Raw genomic sequence first — 17,700 nt, forward strand, 5'->3', positions numbered from 1 at the left:
TGACCCACTTGCGGGAGACATTTGACTAGAAGGCCTTCAACATTGCCTCTGGAACAGAGTAAGTTTTCTCTTGCTTTATCCACTGTACAATCTAGAAATCCAATGTTAGTGAATAGTGAACACACACAGTTGAGTGTGTGGAGGATGCCATCAGGCACAGCTGGAGGAGGGTTCTTCTGCCTGTGGGTTTCTTGCAATTGTGTGACTCTGTTAAAGCAGGACTCGACAGGTCTGAAGCACCAGGGCACATCAAAATTTCAAGAACCTCCTGCTGGGAAAAGCAGATGGCAAGAGTGGCCAGGAGACCTTTCACCAGTTTCTTAGATGACTCAGATGCAGCTTCTCGTGGGGAAAAAAAGCTCTTGTCACTGTGATCCTTGCCCTGGGAACATTTTGATTAGACTACTGTAGTGCACTGTACATGGGGCTAACCCTTGAGGAGTGTCCAGAGGCTACCACCGATACAGAACACTGTGGCTAGAATTCTGACTGGAGTGGATTGGGCGGGGGGGACACAATATCCAGTCTTGTTCCACCGACAACTGGCTCCCCATTTTCTGTGTCTCAGGGATGCTCAGAAATGAAAGATTTATCATTTCACTTTAAGAACATAAGAACATAAGAGAAGCCATGTCGGATCAGGCCAACGGCCCATCCAGTCCAACACTCTGTGTCACACAGTGGCAAAATTTTTTTATATATACACACACACTGTGGCTAATAGCCACTGATGGACCTGTGCTCCATATTTTTATCTAAACCCCTCTTGAAGATGGCTATACTTGTGGCTGCCACCACCTCCTGTGGCAGTGAATTCCACATGTTAATCACCCTTTGGGTGAAGAAATACTTCCTTTTATCCGTTTTAACCTGTCTGCTCAGCAATTTCATCGAATGCCCACAAGTTCTTGTATTGTGAGAAAGGGAGAAAAGGACTTCTTTCTCTACTTTCTCCATCCCATGCATTATCTTGTAAACCTCTATCATGTCACCCCGCAGTCGACGTTTCTCCAAGCTAAAGAGTCCCAAGCGTTTCAACCTTTCTTCATAGGGAAAGTGCTCCAGCCCTTTAATCATTCTAGTTGCCCTTTTCTGGACTTTCTCCAATGCTATGATATCCTTTTTGAGGTGCGGCAACCAGAACTGCACACAGTACTCCAAATGAGACCGCACCATCGATTTATACAGGGGCATTATGATACTGGCTGATTTGTTTTCAATTCCCTTCCTAATAATTCCCAGCATGGAGTTGGCCTTTTTTATTGCAAACGCACACATTAAAATATATTTTGTTATATGACATATGCAATAAGTTCTTGTAATTGCTTGTTTATATATTAAGCTTATACCACTTAGTAAAAAATGAGTCTAGCATTCAAATTCTGGGGCTGGCTCTTGCACTAAAGAGAATTTGTCATTGCCTGTGTTAAAGACCAGCTTTTCAAAGGCCGTTTTCGCACTCACGTTTTACTGGCACCACGACCCTCCTGACGCCGGCGAATCTGCATGGATTTCGCACCAGAAGCGCCGGCGCTCCCAGAAGCGCCGGCTACTTCCGTCGCTAAGCCAGCGCAAACGGAAATCGCAAAGATGCAGGAAAACGTTTGCGCTGGCTTAGCGACGGAAGTAGCCGGCGCTTCTGGGAGCGCCGGCGCTTCTGGTGCGAAATCCATGCAGATTCGCCGGCGTCAGGAGGGTCGTGGCGCCAGTAAAACGTGAGTGCGAAAACACCCAGTATCTCAAAACGCATACATACATTATACTGTTTGTAGAAATGAGTTAAACCTGGCTACTACCAGGATGTTTTTAAAATGCCAGAAACACTGGCTTGGTACCAGCCAGTTTCCATAATGTGGGCAGCTGGAAGCAGACTTCAGTTGTTGCATACCAGACTTATAGTTTCACTGCACTCCTTCAGCCTGGAGTTTCTATTTGATTCAGGGATATTTCCACCACACAGTAAGAGAAATGCCTCATATATGTCAGTGTCAACTCCTCCCTTTATATTTACACAAGAGTAGCTGGGAGACAGCTACTGACAGTTGTGTAATCAGGAATACAGGAGGTACCACCTTTAACCCTTCAGTTAATGCAGACTTTAAAGTCAGCGTACAAAACTTGCCCACTTTATATTAAGGATCTTAGGGGCAGTGGAAAAGAACCAACGCTTCTACTTTATAAAAGCTTTCAAATCAGAAAGCAGTTTGTAATTACCAAAATCAACCAGCACTACAAACCCATATTAATATACTGTAACAGCATCAGTCAGCATTCTCAGTTCTGTTCTTTTCTAAACATCAGGCAACAGCAGTAACTGAATTAAAGGTATTATAGACAGCATGTATACTATAATGGGAGAGCCAGTTTGGTGTAGTAGTTAAGATTGCAGACTCTTCTTATCTGGGAGAACCGGGTTTGATTCCCCACTCCTCCACTTGCACCTGCTGGGATGGCCTTGGGTCAGCCATAGCTCTGGCAGAGGTTGTCCTTGAAAGGGCAGCTGCTGTGAGAGCCCTCTCCAGCCCCACCCACCTCACAGGGTGTCTGTTGTGGGGGAGGAAGGTAAAGGAGATTGTGAGCCACTCTGAGACTCTTTGAAGCGGAGGGCGGGATATAAATCCAAATCTTCTTCATCATCTTCTTCTAACCTCTAGCAATCCTAGGAGTAAGGGATTTTTCTTAGCCATGTTTCTAGATTTCCTGGAAGAGAAAAGTTTGTGTGTTCACTATCCCTAGAGACAGCTCAGAAATTAAAAGGTGTTATAGACCAGTCTTACTATTTAGATGAAGGTAACAATCAATAGGGTGAATCTTCACTGCTAACTATCAGAGTATTTTCTCCTTCCCCTGGAGAAGAACCGGAACAAATCTACTGATCTGAACACATTATACATTGCCCTCTCTTGGTTCAAGTGCTGTTCTCTCCTTCACCTTTAACACTTAAATCTTTATATTAAAACCATCTATATATAAATTAAAGCTTCTAAGTTACAAACACACTAAGCAGGTAAGTACAACATTGAATTTGTTTAATTTATTCAGAGTTTACACATTCATAACCAGAGTTTACATATGTAACCAGTGCATACCCAGTGTAGCAGCACTGTTGCTCCCTGCAATAAATATGGCTGACTGCAGCCGTCCGGAAACAGTGACCTCTACCTCACAGTGTTCTGGATCAGGAGAATATCTGTACACATTAAGGATAATCCATAACAGCATTTCAAAATTCAACTTTCCTTGCTCCAGCATATACTCAAACCAGGCTACAAATACCACACATTCATTACATTCCACTTGGGTGTTTTTAAATATTGCACCTAATGGCTGGAATCAATCCTCCTTTATCAATTATACATGTAAACCTACTAGGAAGCTCTTAGGGAATGAGATCTATTAAGCCTGTTCTGCTTTATCAGCATCCAGCAAATATTTGCACTATAAATTAACATGGGCTGCAGGCAGACCACCAGAAGCTAGGCACAAAGACTCAAGTTATTCATTACCACGGACCACCAGCATAAGTGCTACAAAGCAATGCTGTATTTCATCTATATGTCTAGGGCATGCTTAGGAAAAGGCCATGAATTATAGCAGCCCTGAGCGTAACTATTTTCTCAACCACCCCCTGCCATGAATGTTTCATCCCTCTGCACTGGAAACTAGCAACATCCGGCTGTTTTTCTTCCTCAGAGTTGTTACCCACTGCAAACAATACATTTTTAAACCAGCTTTTTAAGGGCTTTGCAGGAATCCCCGATCTTAGCTCCCAATGTCCCAAAATTCCCGCCCATCTTAGTTCCCAATGCCTCTTGTATTTGCAAGCCACAAAGACACTGCCTGCTAGCCACAGGTATTGGCATAGATTGAATGAATATGATTGTTTGAACAGATTTATAGTTTATATGCAGCTATTTTTTCCTAGTTTGCATAAACTGGAATCCTAGCCTATATCCCTTCCCCCCCCCCCCCCATAAGCAAAAACACAGTTGCCCAGGTGGTGCAAATAAATTTCCTCAGCCTTTGCATTGTGTACATACAAATGGTTTTTGAGCTTGGCTCCCACTGTAAGGCACTTGTAGGTATTTCCCTTCAGTAACTCAACACCAAAGCTCTCCAAAAGCTACTCCTCCTCCACATCATACGTAGCACAAGATTCATACAATCTCTAAAACGCTGGAAGAACACAATGCCTCAAGACAATGTGTCTTCTATTCAAAATAACCCATGTTCAAAGCAGTCTCTATATCTTTCCCAAGTGTTCAAAAAAATCTGTTCAGCCCCTCAAAAGTCATAAGACAAACCTAGACATACCAAAGCAAAAGGTCTGTTTCTAAGGTGCCATTTCTCCACAGAAGCAGAGACTAGGAACTATATGCTACTCTGACATGTCCTATGGTTATATTACAAAGATGCTGGCATATTAGGCAAGGATACAGGAGGTAGGACAGGTCATATATGAACACCTCCAAGGCACATTGGATGTTTGAATGCCCAAGAGACTCTTCATAGTCTTTAAAATCAAACTTCATAGAAAGGGAATGAGGAACGCCATTCAGACCTCTTCACACTATCTCCAAGAGTATGTAATGGATTATTCATAGCCTGCATGAAGTAATGACAGCAGAACATTACTTCATCGAGACTCCTCAAGGCCCCACCCCTTGATTCTAGCTCAAAGTTTCTGTTCTCAACTGTGCCCCTTAAATGCCAGAGGGATGGGGGTGGAGTGGGGAGTGTGATACTGTTACGGAGGCAGAGAAGAATGCAAAGGGAAGATAAACTTCATTAACATTAGAGATCAGAGCTTATTTTGGAAAGCTTTTTTTCCCAAAGCAAGATTGTCCTGAATTAGCATTAAAACCAGCGCATCTGGTAGGACATCAAACATCACATAAGCAGCAGCCTGGGCTAAAGGCAACATACAGAGAAATGACTCCTAAAAAGGGCATTTTGTGACGCAGATGATGTTTTCTTTCACACAGCAAGAAGTGAGGCATGTAGCTGTTTTCAGAAAAAGCTTTCCAAGAGTCATCTTTAACCCTTCTGAAAACCACGTCCGACATTAACAAACTCAATGTATGTAACCACAAGAGCTAGAGAGACAATAAAAAGAATGGTAAGGGGGAAGATTCACCATTCTCCTTCAGACATCACTGAAAGAGAAGCTAATCTCTGCTGGGCATGGTGAGACAGAGAAGGATCAAAACTTTAGCAGTGGAAGAAGCAAATCACAGCTGGCCTGAGAGGCAGCATTTGTACTATTTCAGCAACAGGAAAAACCCCCATCTTGGGATGCAAATGAAAGCAACAGGGTAACTCCAAGCTTCCAGCAACGCTGCATGTTCAAACGAAGTGCCCTGGAGCTGCACTATCAACATTTCAAACATTACTGTAGGTCTTTAAGTTCATCCTGACCTAACAAACTCATTAGTAGCATCTGCTTGAATGCAGCCTTCCTCTCCCAGAAACCAGAGGTGGGACACGAGGCAAGAAAGATCAAGCAAAAGAATCCAAGGTAGCTTGTTCAAATGTTTTTATGTTGTTCCGTATGAAGTGTATAAAGTAATGGAGAGAGGATAAAGGGACATATTCACCAAAGTGGTCATAAATGTAGAAGTGTCTTAAAACCAGGCCCAAAGGTAACATTCTCCCAATACAGTAAATTACCTCTCGGGGGGGAATGTTACCTACTGAATGTACATGAAGCAGATTCCAGGCATTACCAGGAGCTAGGAAGTAGTTTCACCAGACAGGTTCTAAGGGAACATCTTTTGGTAACAAAAAGGAGGTGGAATTGGGACACAGAGTGAAGGGATCAGGAAAAGAATAAGGGCTTGCTTGTTTTGAGTCTAGAACAAGGCCCTTCAAGAGATTTGCAACTGACTGTGGAAATCTAAGCCAAGACAACTATAGCCTTGGGGATGGGCAATGCTCCCTAAGACTTATGATTAATTAAGAATGTGAGAAAAGAAAACCAATATAGTTTAAGAAGTAGCTGAGGGACAGCTTAAAAGTAACAGTTTGAGGCAGTGGCTGTCAAACTAACAGTTCCTCCTAGGAATAAAAAGACACTAGGCCGCCCTATGGAAAGAAGTTGTAGGGAAACCCTTAAAGGGGAATATTCACAGCCCACACAATAGCTGGGGTTGAAGATATGGACTATTAGCCTTCAACATTGAGGCAATACATTGCCTGGGATGGTTGAGGAGGCAAGAGAAAAGTTTTGAGCTGCATATACCCAAAACATGGAGGGGAATCTAGCAGGCCTCTGTTAGCGGAGGATTGTCTGAAATCACCAAAGGATGGACACAAAACCATCCGATTTCTTTCCCCCTTTACACAAGGAAATACTAAAAAAAATATATGTGTAGCAGAAAGAGGATCCACTTAGAACTTGATCAGGCTTAATAAAATTCCTGACTTCCAACTTCTACAATAAATCAATGAACTTATCATAGCAAAGGCCAGGAAATGATAAGAGGATGACAAACTGTATGAAGAAGCAGCTCCACCTAAGTTTTATTTTAAAATAGTTCTATCTAGCTTTCCAACCACAGGACCCGAAGCTCCGGTTACGTACCCCACAGTGCCATGGGTCCCTTATCTATTTAGAGGGAAGGAACTTCACTGGACCCATAATGCAAAACAGGAACAGAATCTGCAAATGAGGAATGGGGACCCAGCAGCTTTGCTGCTATTGTGTGCGCCTTGGAAGGAGGGAAGAGGAGAGGCTCTCCAAAAGCAGAAACGCAGTGCCTTGAAGGCTAATGTGTATGCACTAGAGGTGGGGGGGAGAGAGACTACCCCAAAAACAGAGACAGGATTTCCTTGAAGCATCTGAGCAGAAAGGGGGGAAAGTTTACAATTTAAAACTTTATTGTAGCTGTGCCGCAAGAGGTGACACCTGGGATTTCTGAAAGGCACAGGGGTGTTGTTAAAACATTTCCACCACTCCTAACCCACCTCTCGTGCCCTGGGACTTGCAGAGCAGCTGAAATCAAGCCGATCCCCTCCCTGAGAAGGAGGAGCGAGAGAAAAGAGGGGAGCAAAAGCTGCTAAGTAGGAGAGCGGGAGAGCTGCCAGCGAGGAGCCCAGGAGGACTCTCTGAAGCATGAGCCAAAGAGGACGTCTGAAGCCGGTGCCCTCGTTGGGGAACAAAGAGCAAAAGCCGAGATGGACTCCGTGCATGGGACTGGCGGGTGGACACTCTGGAAGAAAGGGGATTTCTCCAGCCGAGGACTTATGGCGCTGTTGCATTTTTACCTTGACGAAGAGTTCGATGAGCGGCTCCTTGTCGCCCTCCTCCTTCACCCCATTCACCGGCATCGAGAGCGCCATGCTCGGCTCCGTCTTCTTTCCCCAGCGGCTCGTGCGTGGAGAGGAAAGCCGCCGCCCCGGCAACACAGCCGCTCCGCCGGCTGGCACGCGCGCTCCTGCCCGCCTCCCCTCTTCGCCGCGCTCTCATGCACGCACCGACCCTCACCTCCGCCGAAAGAGGCGGCACCGCGACTGAGCCGCTGAAGCGGGAGACGCCCGCTATTTATAGGAAGAGGCGGGGCTAGTCTCCAGAAGGGGGGGCGGGCTTAGGCCATCGACCAGAAGCTCCTCCACTCACGAAAGAGGACGGGAAAGCAAAAGAGGGAGGCACCGGCTATTTATACGAAGGGGTGGGGCTAGTCCCGAGAAGGGGCGTGGCTTAGGACGCGTTTTCGCCTCCCCAGGGAAAGCGTGGAGGAGAGAAAGCCTTTTGGATTGTCAGGGGCGTGGCCTGAGCAAAAAAACAGGGCGTGGTTAGAAAGGGCGGGGCTGAGGTCTAAGGGAAGTTCCCGGCTCCCAGAGGGCGTGGCTTGAGGTGGGCGGGCAGTTGTGTGGCAAGAGGATTTTTTTTTCCTAGGCAGCTGCGGAGCCTGGCTCTCGTGGGTGGGATGACGGGAGAGGTTGATGCATCAGTCATTAATCTGGCATTAAACTTCCAAGAAAGCAGCATGAAACTTAGACCGCACCCTGTGCTAATTTGGGATAGTGTAGAGTCCACTTTTTCTGCATGGAAAGCTTTCAGGTTTCCTGGGGGGGGGGGGGGTTGCACAAATGGGCTGACATGATGGACAGAGGCCCAGTGACTTAATGTCTGGGATCAGTCTGCACACAGCGGGCCAAGCCTGGCAATTTCCCCCTACTTCTTTTCCATGATGTCACAAACTTTTCTCCAAGCAGCTCCTAATACCTACAAAGACGAATTAACTATTCCCAACACAAAATCATCTGCTTTCGGTAGCAAGAAGACCCTTTTATTTTTGTATGCGGATCATTCCCAACGCGACTTTCTGTATAAGAACACTCCAGACGGTTTGCAGTCCTAAAATAAAAAAAACCATAAAAACGGAAACCAAAAATAAAAAGCCATGCAATCGCAGTGCAAAATTTGAAAGAAACTGCCTTTAATGAGGAATAGTCGCTGTAATTTATGTAAGTTTCCTTCCATTAGTTTACGAGGCAAATTGATCACTCAAGGCTGAAATGATTTTTCCAGGATCCTGCTGCATTATTCTAGTAGAGAATTACAACGAATGTGTTTAATGAGAGGCTTTGCTTCTAAGTGAAAACTTATGTGTATTAGATTAGCATTGCCCTTCTCAACCCATTAACTTTAGTGGACTTAGAATGGTGTAGCTTTAGGACTGCTGTTAGGCTGCAATCCTGCATGCCATTACTTCGAAGTAAACCCTACTGAATGCAGTTGCTTCGTTATACCCTACCTCCAGTGGGGACCCAAAGTGGCTTACGTCATTTTCTCCTCCATTTTATCTTCAGAACAACCTGTGTGAGGTAGCCAAGTGACACCTGAACGAAACCTTACAGTAGCTTAGGCCATGTGTGTGAGTGACTCAAAGTCACCCAGTAGGCTTCCAGGGTAGAATGTGGTTTCAAACCTGGGTTTTTCCAGTTCTTAGCCTGATACTCTAACCACTATGCCACGCTGGCTCTTCTGAGTAAACAAGCACAGGATGGGTATTAGGGAGCAACCCAAAACAGGTATACTTAGAACTATCCTATTCAGTGGGATTTACAGGAAAGCATCCTTGGTTTCTGAACAACTGTAGCTTTATTAAGTCTCACTGTAGTCAACAGGTATTCCAACTGAGTAAAAATGCATCAACTTGCAGCCCAGATTATTTTCTGTTTAGCAACTTCAACAAGTAGCTAAGACTACAAATAACATTTAATGAAATCATTTTATCTGTCTTTTAACGGAACCTTCTTTAAATCAGTTTACAGTTTACCCGGAATGGTGTTTGCATTTTATTCAGTGTGGCTTTCACCAACTAGACAGATCACCTACTTTTGCTGATGTTATTGTTTTGAATTGAGGGGTGTTTAGGATAGTGCCTTCAAGGTTTTACTGAATAGTTACATTGGTGACTGTTTGCCTTAAGCATAGCACCATCAGTGCACAGTACAAAATATACAAAAGAGATAGGCCCCTGCCCCAAGGAGCTTACTGCAGAAGACAGCAAAGGAAGGGAAGGGACTGCTTGCAGGCCTGGAGAAAACTGTCCTGTCTAGCAGAGGCTGAATGAGTTTTTATTCCAGCAAAAAATTCAGCCACCTATTTCCACACATTACATCTATTTTAAAGAGACATGCCAGTATTATCAAGGCCTTTTGCTTCTCTAGTTGGAATTCTGAATTAGGACCTGAGAGACCTGGGTTCAGATTCCCACTCTGCCATGGAAGCTCACTGGGTGTCCTTGGACCAGTTACTCACCTCCCAGGAAGGTGGAAGAGGGGAAAAAAATCAGGACATGTGGAAGGGTCAGCAAGACAGAGGCAGGTGAGAAGCAGCTGCAGGGATGCAATTTTCCCTCCCCTGCAAGTCTTCATGGGTCCTCCTCTTGTGCTTTATAACTTGGACGTCACTGAGCTTTTCTTCCTCTGTTGAAAAAACAGCTCTGTGCTGTGTTGGCATGCAGAATGGCTACCCGCCAGGTTCTTTCTGGCCAGCTGCATAAGTTCCTCTGACATCCGTTAAGCTCTTTTACTTGTTGCTGGGCTGACCTTTTCTTTGGTTTCAATAGATTCTTTCTCCGGCTCTCATGCTCAACGGCCCGGGCTTGGGCAGAGGAAGAGAGCAGTTAAAAAACCTGGAACCCAGGAAGATTCTCAAGAGCAACGTGGGTAAAGGATGTTGAGCCACATAGACATTTAGCTTCATACAGCAGATGCATTTTGAAACTGGACTCACTAATATGTCCCTATCACAAATAATGATGGCAACCCCAGAAGCAGTGTATTCACTACAACACCATCACCTGTTGTGGGGTATTCTTGAATCTCTTTTCAGGAAAAATGGTCCAAGACCTACATCAGTTGATAAACTTCACTTGCTTCCTAGGGGGGTTGCCAACTGACTTTGAACAACAGAGGCTGTGCTTTTAACATCCACTTTGATCTTATTATTTTTTATGAAATAAGCATAAGCAGAGAGCACTGAGATCTAGCTCTCAAAATCTTTTAAAAATCCCTGGGCCAAGAGAGGCTAGACTGAAGACAACCAGGGAGCAAGCCTTTTCAGCAATGGCCCCTCGATGGTGGAATCAACTTCCAGAGACGGTGCGAGCCCTGCGGGACCTGAATCAGTTCCGCAGGGCTTGCAAAACCATTCTCTTTCAGCTTGCTTTTAAGACAGAACCCGGCTAAACTGACCTGTAGCCACCTAGCCATCTTATGTATGATTGTGAACTATAGCACCTTAACCTAATTTTAATCCATAACAACTGTTTTATTTATCTTAATTAACCTATGTAATTGAATTGTATTTAAATTTGTTTTGTCTAGATTGTATTTTTAAATCATGGTGTTCCATGTCTGTGAGCCGCCCTGAGTCCGCCTCTGGCGGGGGAGGGCGGGATATAAAAATAAATTTTCTTTACTTTACTTTACTTACTAAGCCTGCTTTCCTCTTAATGTGTGCAGCTTAGGCTATTAATACAGACAAAGGAACAGAGATAGGAGGGAAAAACCAGCAACTCTACTTCAGAGTATCACTGCACCATTGACCTGAAAGCAATCCTAAAGCAAATTTCAAGTGCCCCGGCACTTCAGGGACAAGGTACTAAGGAAGAAGCAAGATTTAATTGCAGCTGAGGAGCTACCGAACTATCCGTGCCGCTTGTCCAAAGCCACATGGCCTTCCAGTTTCCTTAGAGACTTTGTTGCAGCCGTTGCTTTCCTCGGAGAGCTGGGCAGGAGAAAACTTGCGCTTTTAAAACCAATTGTGCCCAAGGATCACAGAAAGATGCAAGCACAAAGAAAGCATTGTTCACAGGCTTTCTTGTTTAGGTCGGGCCTCTGCATCTAAGGCCAGCAGTAGATCAAGGCTCACATAACGCGGCTGGTCCAGGCCTTCCTGCCGCTTGGTATTTCTTTCCTTGCAAGGCAGAAACAATGAAAAAAAAACATTAAATTGGGAAATATATATAATTCATTAGAGCAAGGCCTTTCACCAGGATATAAAAATTTTTTAAAAACACAAAAATAATCACAAGGATTCACCTTAAACTATCAGGCCCTTGTGACATCTTGAAATCACACATTTTATTATAATATAACATGACAGCAGCATCCTGATATCAGGCACAAGGATGCCATCACATCTAGTGTGACCCTGCGCCTAGGGTTGCCAAGTCCAATTCAAGAAATATCTGGGGACTTTGGGGGTGGAGCCAAGATCAAGGCTGTGACAAGCATCATTGAACTCCAAAGGGAGTTCTGGCCATCCCATTGAAAGGGACGGCACACCTTTTCAATGCCTTCCTTCCATAGGAAACAATGAAGGATAGGGGCACCTTCTTTTGGGGCTCATAAAATTGGCCCCCCTGGTCCAATCTTTTTGAAACTTGGGGGGTATTTTGGAGAGAGGCACTAGATGCTATACTGAAAATTTGGTGCCTCTACCCCAGAAAACAGCCCCCCCCCAGAGCCCCAGATACTCACAGATCAATTCTCCATGATTTTCTATGGGAATAAATCTCCCTAGGGAATAATAAGAGTCCCCAGCAGACATTTCCCTCCCCTCCCCCCGCTTTCTGACAACCCTGAAGCGGGGGGAGGGTCTCCAAACCGGGGGATCCCCTGCCCCCACCTGGGGATTGGCAACCCTACCTGCACCACACCAGCTCAGGAGTTGGTTTCGGACTGCATAGTTCCCCCCACCTTGTTTGTGTAAATTATGTTTTTGTTTCTTATCTGGGTTACTTTTGGTTTTTTTAGCAGGAATGCACAGGAACACAGTTCTGGTTGGCTTGGCCAGGGCTGCAGCTCATAAAAAGGTCTCTGGCAGGGGGAAGGCACTAGGCAGCCACGTGCTCCAAGACCACACCTTCCATCCTCTCTGCTGCCTCCAGCCTCCACTGGGTTTGGGAAGAGAGCGAGAGATGTGGAGCCAGCCATGAGCACCCCCTCCCAGGAGAAGCTGGGCCTGCCTTTGCCCGCTCTGTCGCATGTGGATCTCTCTCTCCAGCAATGTTTGATGGCACTGTACTGTTCTATGTCAATATGCAGAAAATAACCTACTGAATGAGTGATGTCAGGGCGTATGGCCTAATATGTATATGAGTTCCTGCTGGGCTTTCTCTACCAAAAAACCCCGTTTTTTTAATCTTTTGTGAAAGTCAAGTTTATTGCATTAAGTCACAGCTGTAGCGAACGACATTAAGAAAAATAGTGCAACATAGCGTAACACAATTACAATGCACACTAAAACCCATTAAATATCTATTAAAAATCTAAAATAAATTAAAATATAATTAACCAACATAAATCTTACTAATAAAGAGTGAGGTTTAACAATGAACTACTGTTCCTATAATAGCACAGAAAGACCCAACGTGTGCAGGAAAACTATTCGTCAGCCACATCGGCATCAGAAAGTTTTGGCTAGATCTTTATAACTAAGTCAATAAATTCTGCTATTTGTAATGTGACCCATTTATTTCAGTCTGTAAGTAATACAGACTGTAATACAGTAATACAGGGGAGGGACGGTGGCTCAGTGGTAGAGCATCTGCTTGGGAAGCAGAAGGTCCCAGGATCAATCCCCGGCATCTCCAAAAAAGGGGTCCAGGCAAATAGGTGTGAAAAACCTCAGCTTGAGACCCTGGAGAGCCGCTGCCAGTCTGAGAAGACAATACTGACTTTGATGGACCGAGGGTCTGATTCAGTATAAGGCAGCTTCATATGTAGGAGGGATGGTGGCTCAGTGGTAGAGCATCTGCTTGGGAAGCAGAAGGTCCCAGGATCAATCCCTCCAAAAAAGGGGTCCAGGCAAATAGGTGTGAAAAACCTCAGCTTGAGACCCTGGAGAGCCACTGCCAGTCTGAGAAGACTATATCCTCTGTGTCCATATTTGATGGAATCATGATTTCCCTTGTTATTTATCTGCTTATCTGTGATTTTATTACTCATTACTCTCAATAAAGGCATTATGTGTCCAGAATTAAGGACTTGTGTAACCGACACATTATATCTTAGTAATAAATTCTCACATTCTAGAATAATTGAAGGTATCAAAGGTACATCTCTTATTTGGCCTTAAAGTTGGTTGCACATTTACGTTGATGATCATTAAGTCTAACTGGCAGATTAATCGACCATTCCAAAAAAGCCCTAATGTGTAGTTTTGAATTCCATACAGGAGTATGACCTCAAAATATTGAAAAAGCCAAGGAATTCTTGATTAGGTACATGCTTCCACCTTTATTGTTAGGTTAGGTTTTCGAGGATTTTCAAGCAATAGGTCGCCTTTCTTTAATCCAAGTTAAACCAGAGATTCTCACTGGATAACTAATGTTTTTTCTATTTTGTTCAATTTCTAGTCTGCCTTCCCCTGCGCAGCAGGTTCGGGGTGGATTACAACATTCTTAAAACATATGAAGATTTAAAATACAATACGATTCATAAACTCTAGGAATACTAATAATACTAATAATAATACTAATAATTTTGTCGAAAGTATACTTTTGCTGTGGATTCCATTCTGAATAGGTTGTGAGAAAACCCTGTATGTTGGCAGTTCTGGATTTAACTATGTCCTTGGTTGCATTCATCTTGCAGCCAATTTACTAATCAGGAAACACTGTGTGCCCATAAAGTCCAAATCAAACATAATTTGCTCCTTGGCACACTGAGATGAATCAGGGGAAAGACTATGGACACTGTCATTGATCTGAAGGTCCTCTGATAGAGATAAGTGAGAGTCACCAATACTTCCACAAGAAATATCCGAAATATCTTCCTCATCTAGAGGCATAAAGCAACTAAAAGTTGTAATAGGTCCAAGGCACCCTGTTAACCTGCCTGTCTTATCTGAAGTATGTTGCTATGGATCCAGCTTAGATGCTTTAAAGGGGGAGGATCCAGCTTAGATGCTTTAAAGGGGGAGGGCTCCTGTTAAAAGGCTCACTAACTGGCCCAGATCTTCTTCCATTTGTGAGCTATGTCAGAGGCAGCATGCTAACTATCCTGTATGCCAGAGTTTTCCTTGAGTAATATTGGATCCTTGCCCCTGAGGTTGGTAAGGCTGGGGGAACAGAAGCTAGTAACACAAGGTTTATACCTGGTAGACTATTGAGCCAGCCAATCGCTCCTTGGCCTTTTGGCTAAGATCAAGTGTAACATCTTTTGTGTAAGCCACTTTGAGTCCCCAGTACAGAGAAAAGAGGGATACAAGTACATGAATAAAAATCAAAGGCCTTTCTCCCTCCACAGTCTCTCCCCCCCCCCCCCACTTCCTGGCAAAACAACAGGAAAATCCTGTGCTTTTGTGTTTTAAAAGTGTGTCGATACACAGTTTATAAGATTGCACTGATTTCCATCAATCCCTCCCTCCCTCAGGACTTGGGAGAGCCTTGGGAAAAAATATACTGGTATTCAGTACTGGAGAGTACCATCACCCCCAAAAAATCCCTGGCTACTTCAATTGGGGACTTTCTGCTCTCTTCCGCTATCATCCTGGATGAAAAAAACTCTTTTTTCACTTTCAATTCCCTGGCAGCTCAATACAAGCTGTCAATGGAAATTAGCAGGAAGTTGGGTCAATGGGATTTTGAATATCCAGAACTATTCTGAAGATCCAGAATTGTACATTTTAGAAACTGGAAAAATTCTAAATTTATACATTTGGAAATATTAAAATGGTTGGGTTTTTTTAATGGCACTATTCATGGCATTCCAGATATTTCCAAATCGTTCCATTGCTCTGCAGTTGTCACATCTTATGCCATTAGTAAATATAAGACTGTTTGTTTTGCTTTTTAATTGCCTTGCGTGGCCTAATGTGGGAAGAGGCTGTAGCTTAGTGGTAGAGCATCTGTTTTGCATGCAGAAGATCCTGGGCGCAATCCCTAGCATTGGAAGTATTCAGATAGAAGGTGTGAGGAAACGAGGTCTCTCAGCCCGAAGGCTTGGAGAGCTTCAGTAGAAAATACTGAACTAGGTGGATCATTTGACTCTATATAAGGCAACTTCCAATGTTCCGAAGTCATTCTGCCTTTTTTTGTAAAGTTACTTTCCCCTTGAAGCTTTGGTTCAGCCTGAGTGCTGATGGGGGACAACGGGCAGTTGGTTGTTCCAAGAATCTAGAAGATGAGTCATAACCACTTACTAGGGTGGAGGCGGAAAACAGTCTCATCTGGCAGAGTATAAGCAAGAGGGCCTGGTAACCAGCTGGAGACTGGTGTGGAAAGAGGTAAAGGGGGACAAGTGGCAATGATAGCATGATGTCACTTCCAAGAAAAACCCAGAAGTGCCATCATGCCAGAGGCCCAGTTTTTTATTTTTGTTTTCTCCTGCCACTGCTCAGAGTGGTGGCGAGTAATGAGAGCTGGAGGAGATGGGGATTTCCCACCCCTGCCAGGGATTAGCAGCCCTGTGGGCTTAAAGAGCAGCTTGTGACACGTTATGGAGTACAAATACACTGGTTGGATGCAAGGTCTGTGTCCTGAGTAACAGTCAGACGTGAGTTGAAGGTTCTTCTTGATCCCCACATGGAGAGCACCTGATTCCGCTCACAAATGCATGAACAAATATTACACACATGTCTTTATAAAAACTCCTAATACGTTCTTTGCACAGAAAGATAAACTGCATATGTATGCACTTTAAAAAGGAGACTTTAAAAAAAAGTTGGGAATAACAGTCTCCATAAGACCAGCATAGGGAAAGGTTAGGGAATTGTTTTTTGACACAAGTGGGAGAAGAAAACACACATGTACCATATAAATCACTCACCAACATTAACATCATTGTGCATCTCTCTTTGCCTTGACACCAAGGTTAGTAAATGCAACTCCTACTAGAGCTATTAAACCTGCACTGCCCTCTTTAATTCCATCCCTCCTTCCAATGGCTCCCTTGGCTCTTGCTCTCTCTTTCCCTGCTCTAGCTCTCCAGATAACCTCTGTGGTAGAGGAGAAGAGCTTGCAAGCCTGCTTATTACCCCCTTCTTCCCTGCTTAACACATGGTGGAAATAGTTGCCAACCTATGCATCAGCACTCAGAGGCTGACTGAGGTCCCAATGCTAAGCACACTTACTTGAGAGTAAGTTTGCATTACATTCCTCCACAGTCTCTGGGAGCTGCATATGTGTGAAAGAGCCACATGTGGCTCCCAAGCCACAGTTTGGCCACCCCTGATTTACAGTTCAATCCTAAGTAGAGTCTAAGCCTATTCATTTCAATGGGCTTAGAATGGAGTAACTCTCCTTAGGATTGATCCAAATAGACAGTCATGTTGGTCTGAAGTAGTAGAACAAAATAGGAGTTAATTGCACCTTTAAGACCAACTTAGTTTTATTCAGAACGTAAGCTTCCGTGTGCATGCACACTTCTTCAGACGAGGAAGGAGGTACAGTAAGCAGAACCACACATAGCTGGTGGGGTTTGGAATGCCAAGTGGTACAAAGTTAAAAACCAATAGCAGAATAGTAACATTGACAAATTCAGAAAACCTTTGATCTGGGTTGAATTAGCTTGGGAAACCATAAAACAGTAACATGTCAGAATGTGAGAATGATTGTTAATTATTCTAATGCTAATAAACCTGGGTCAAAAAGAAGGCATTTCTTTCCCAGAAGTTTTTCCTGTCCAACTAATTTGCCTTTTAACATGTAACATAAATATATACATCATTCTAGTTTGCCATAAGGAAAAAAATACATTAAAATATAGTAGAAGATGGGTTTAATATATGCCTTCTTTTTGACCCAGGTTTATTAGCAATAGAAAAATTAACAATCATTCCCACATTCTGACATGTTACTGTTTTATGGTTTCCCAAGCTAATTCAACCCAGATCAAAGGTTTTCTGAATTTGTCAATTTTACTATTCTACTATTGGTTTTTAACTTTGTACCACTCGGCATTCCAAGCCCCACCACCTATAGGTGTCTCTGCTTACTGTACCTCCTTCCTCGTCTGAAGAAGTGTGCATGCACACGGAAGCTTACGTTCTGAATAAAACTAAGTTGGTCTTAAAGGTGCAATTAACTCCTATTTTGTTCTCCTTAGGATTGCACTTAGTCACTCAATTTTTTCCAACCTGAAACAGTCTGGAGAGGTGCAATTTGGTCTGCTGGGGAAACCTATGAATGCATTTTTGTACAATATTCCTGGCTCATTTGCAGGCCTCGGATTCAGCAG

The 17,700-nt window shown here is 43.9% G+C and overlaps 1 protein-coding gene across 1 annotated transcript in view; it reads right to left on the reverse strand.

Annotated features, from left to right (window-relative positions):
• Positions 1-7,569, reverse strand: part of CLIC4 (chloride intracellular channel 4) — a 95,294-nt gene extending 87,725 nt beyond the window's left edge. The window contains exon 1 of the mRNA XM_060258087.1: positions 7,267-7,569. Coding sequence (XP_060114070.1) covers positions 7,267-7,341 — 75 coding nt within the window. The 5' untranslated portion in view covers positions 7,342-7,569. The remainder of the gene's footprint in view (positions 1-7,266) is intronic.
• Positions 7,570-17,700: the final 10,131 nt, after the last annotated feature.

Source organism: Heteronotia binoei, chromosome 17, assembly GCF_032191835.1.
Source record: "Heteronotia binoei isolate CCM8104 ecotype False Entrance Well chromosome 17, APGP_CSIRO_Hbin_v1, whole genome shotgun sequence".
In the NCBI taxonomy this organism is placed as follows: domain Eukaryota; kingdom Metazoa; phylum Chordata; class Lepidosauria; order Squamata; family Gekkonidae; genus Heteronotia; species Heteronotia binoei.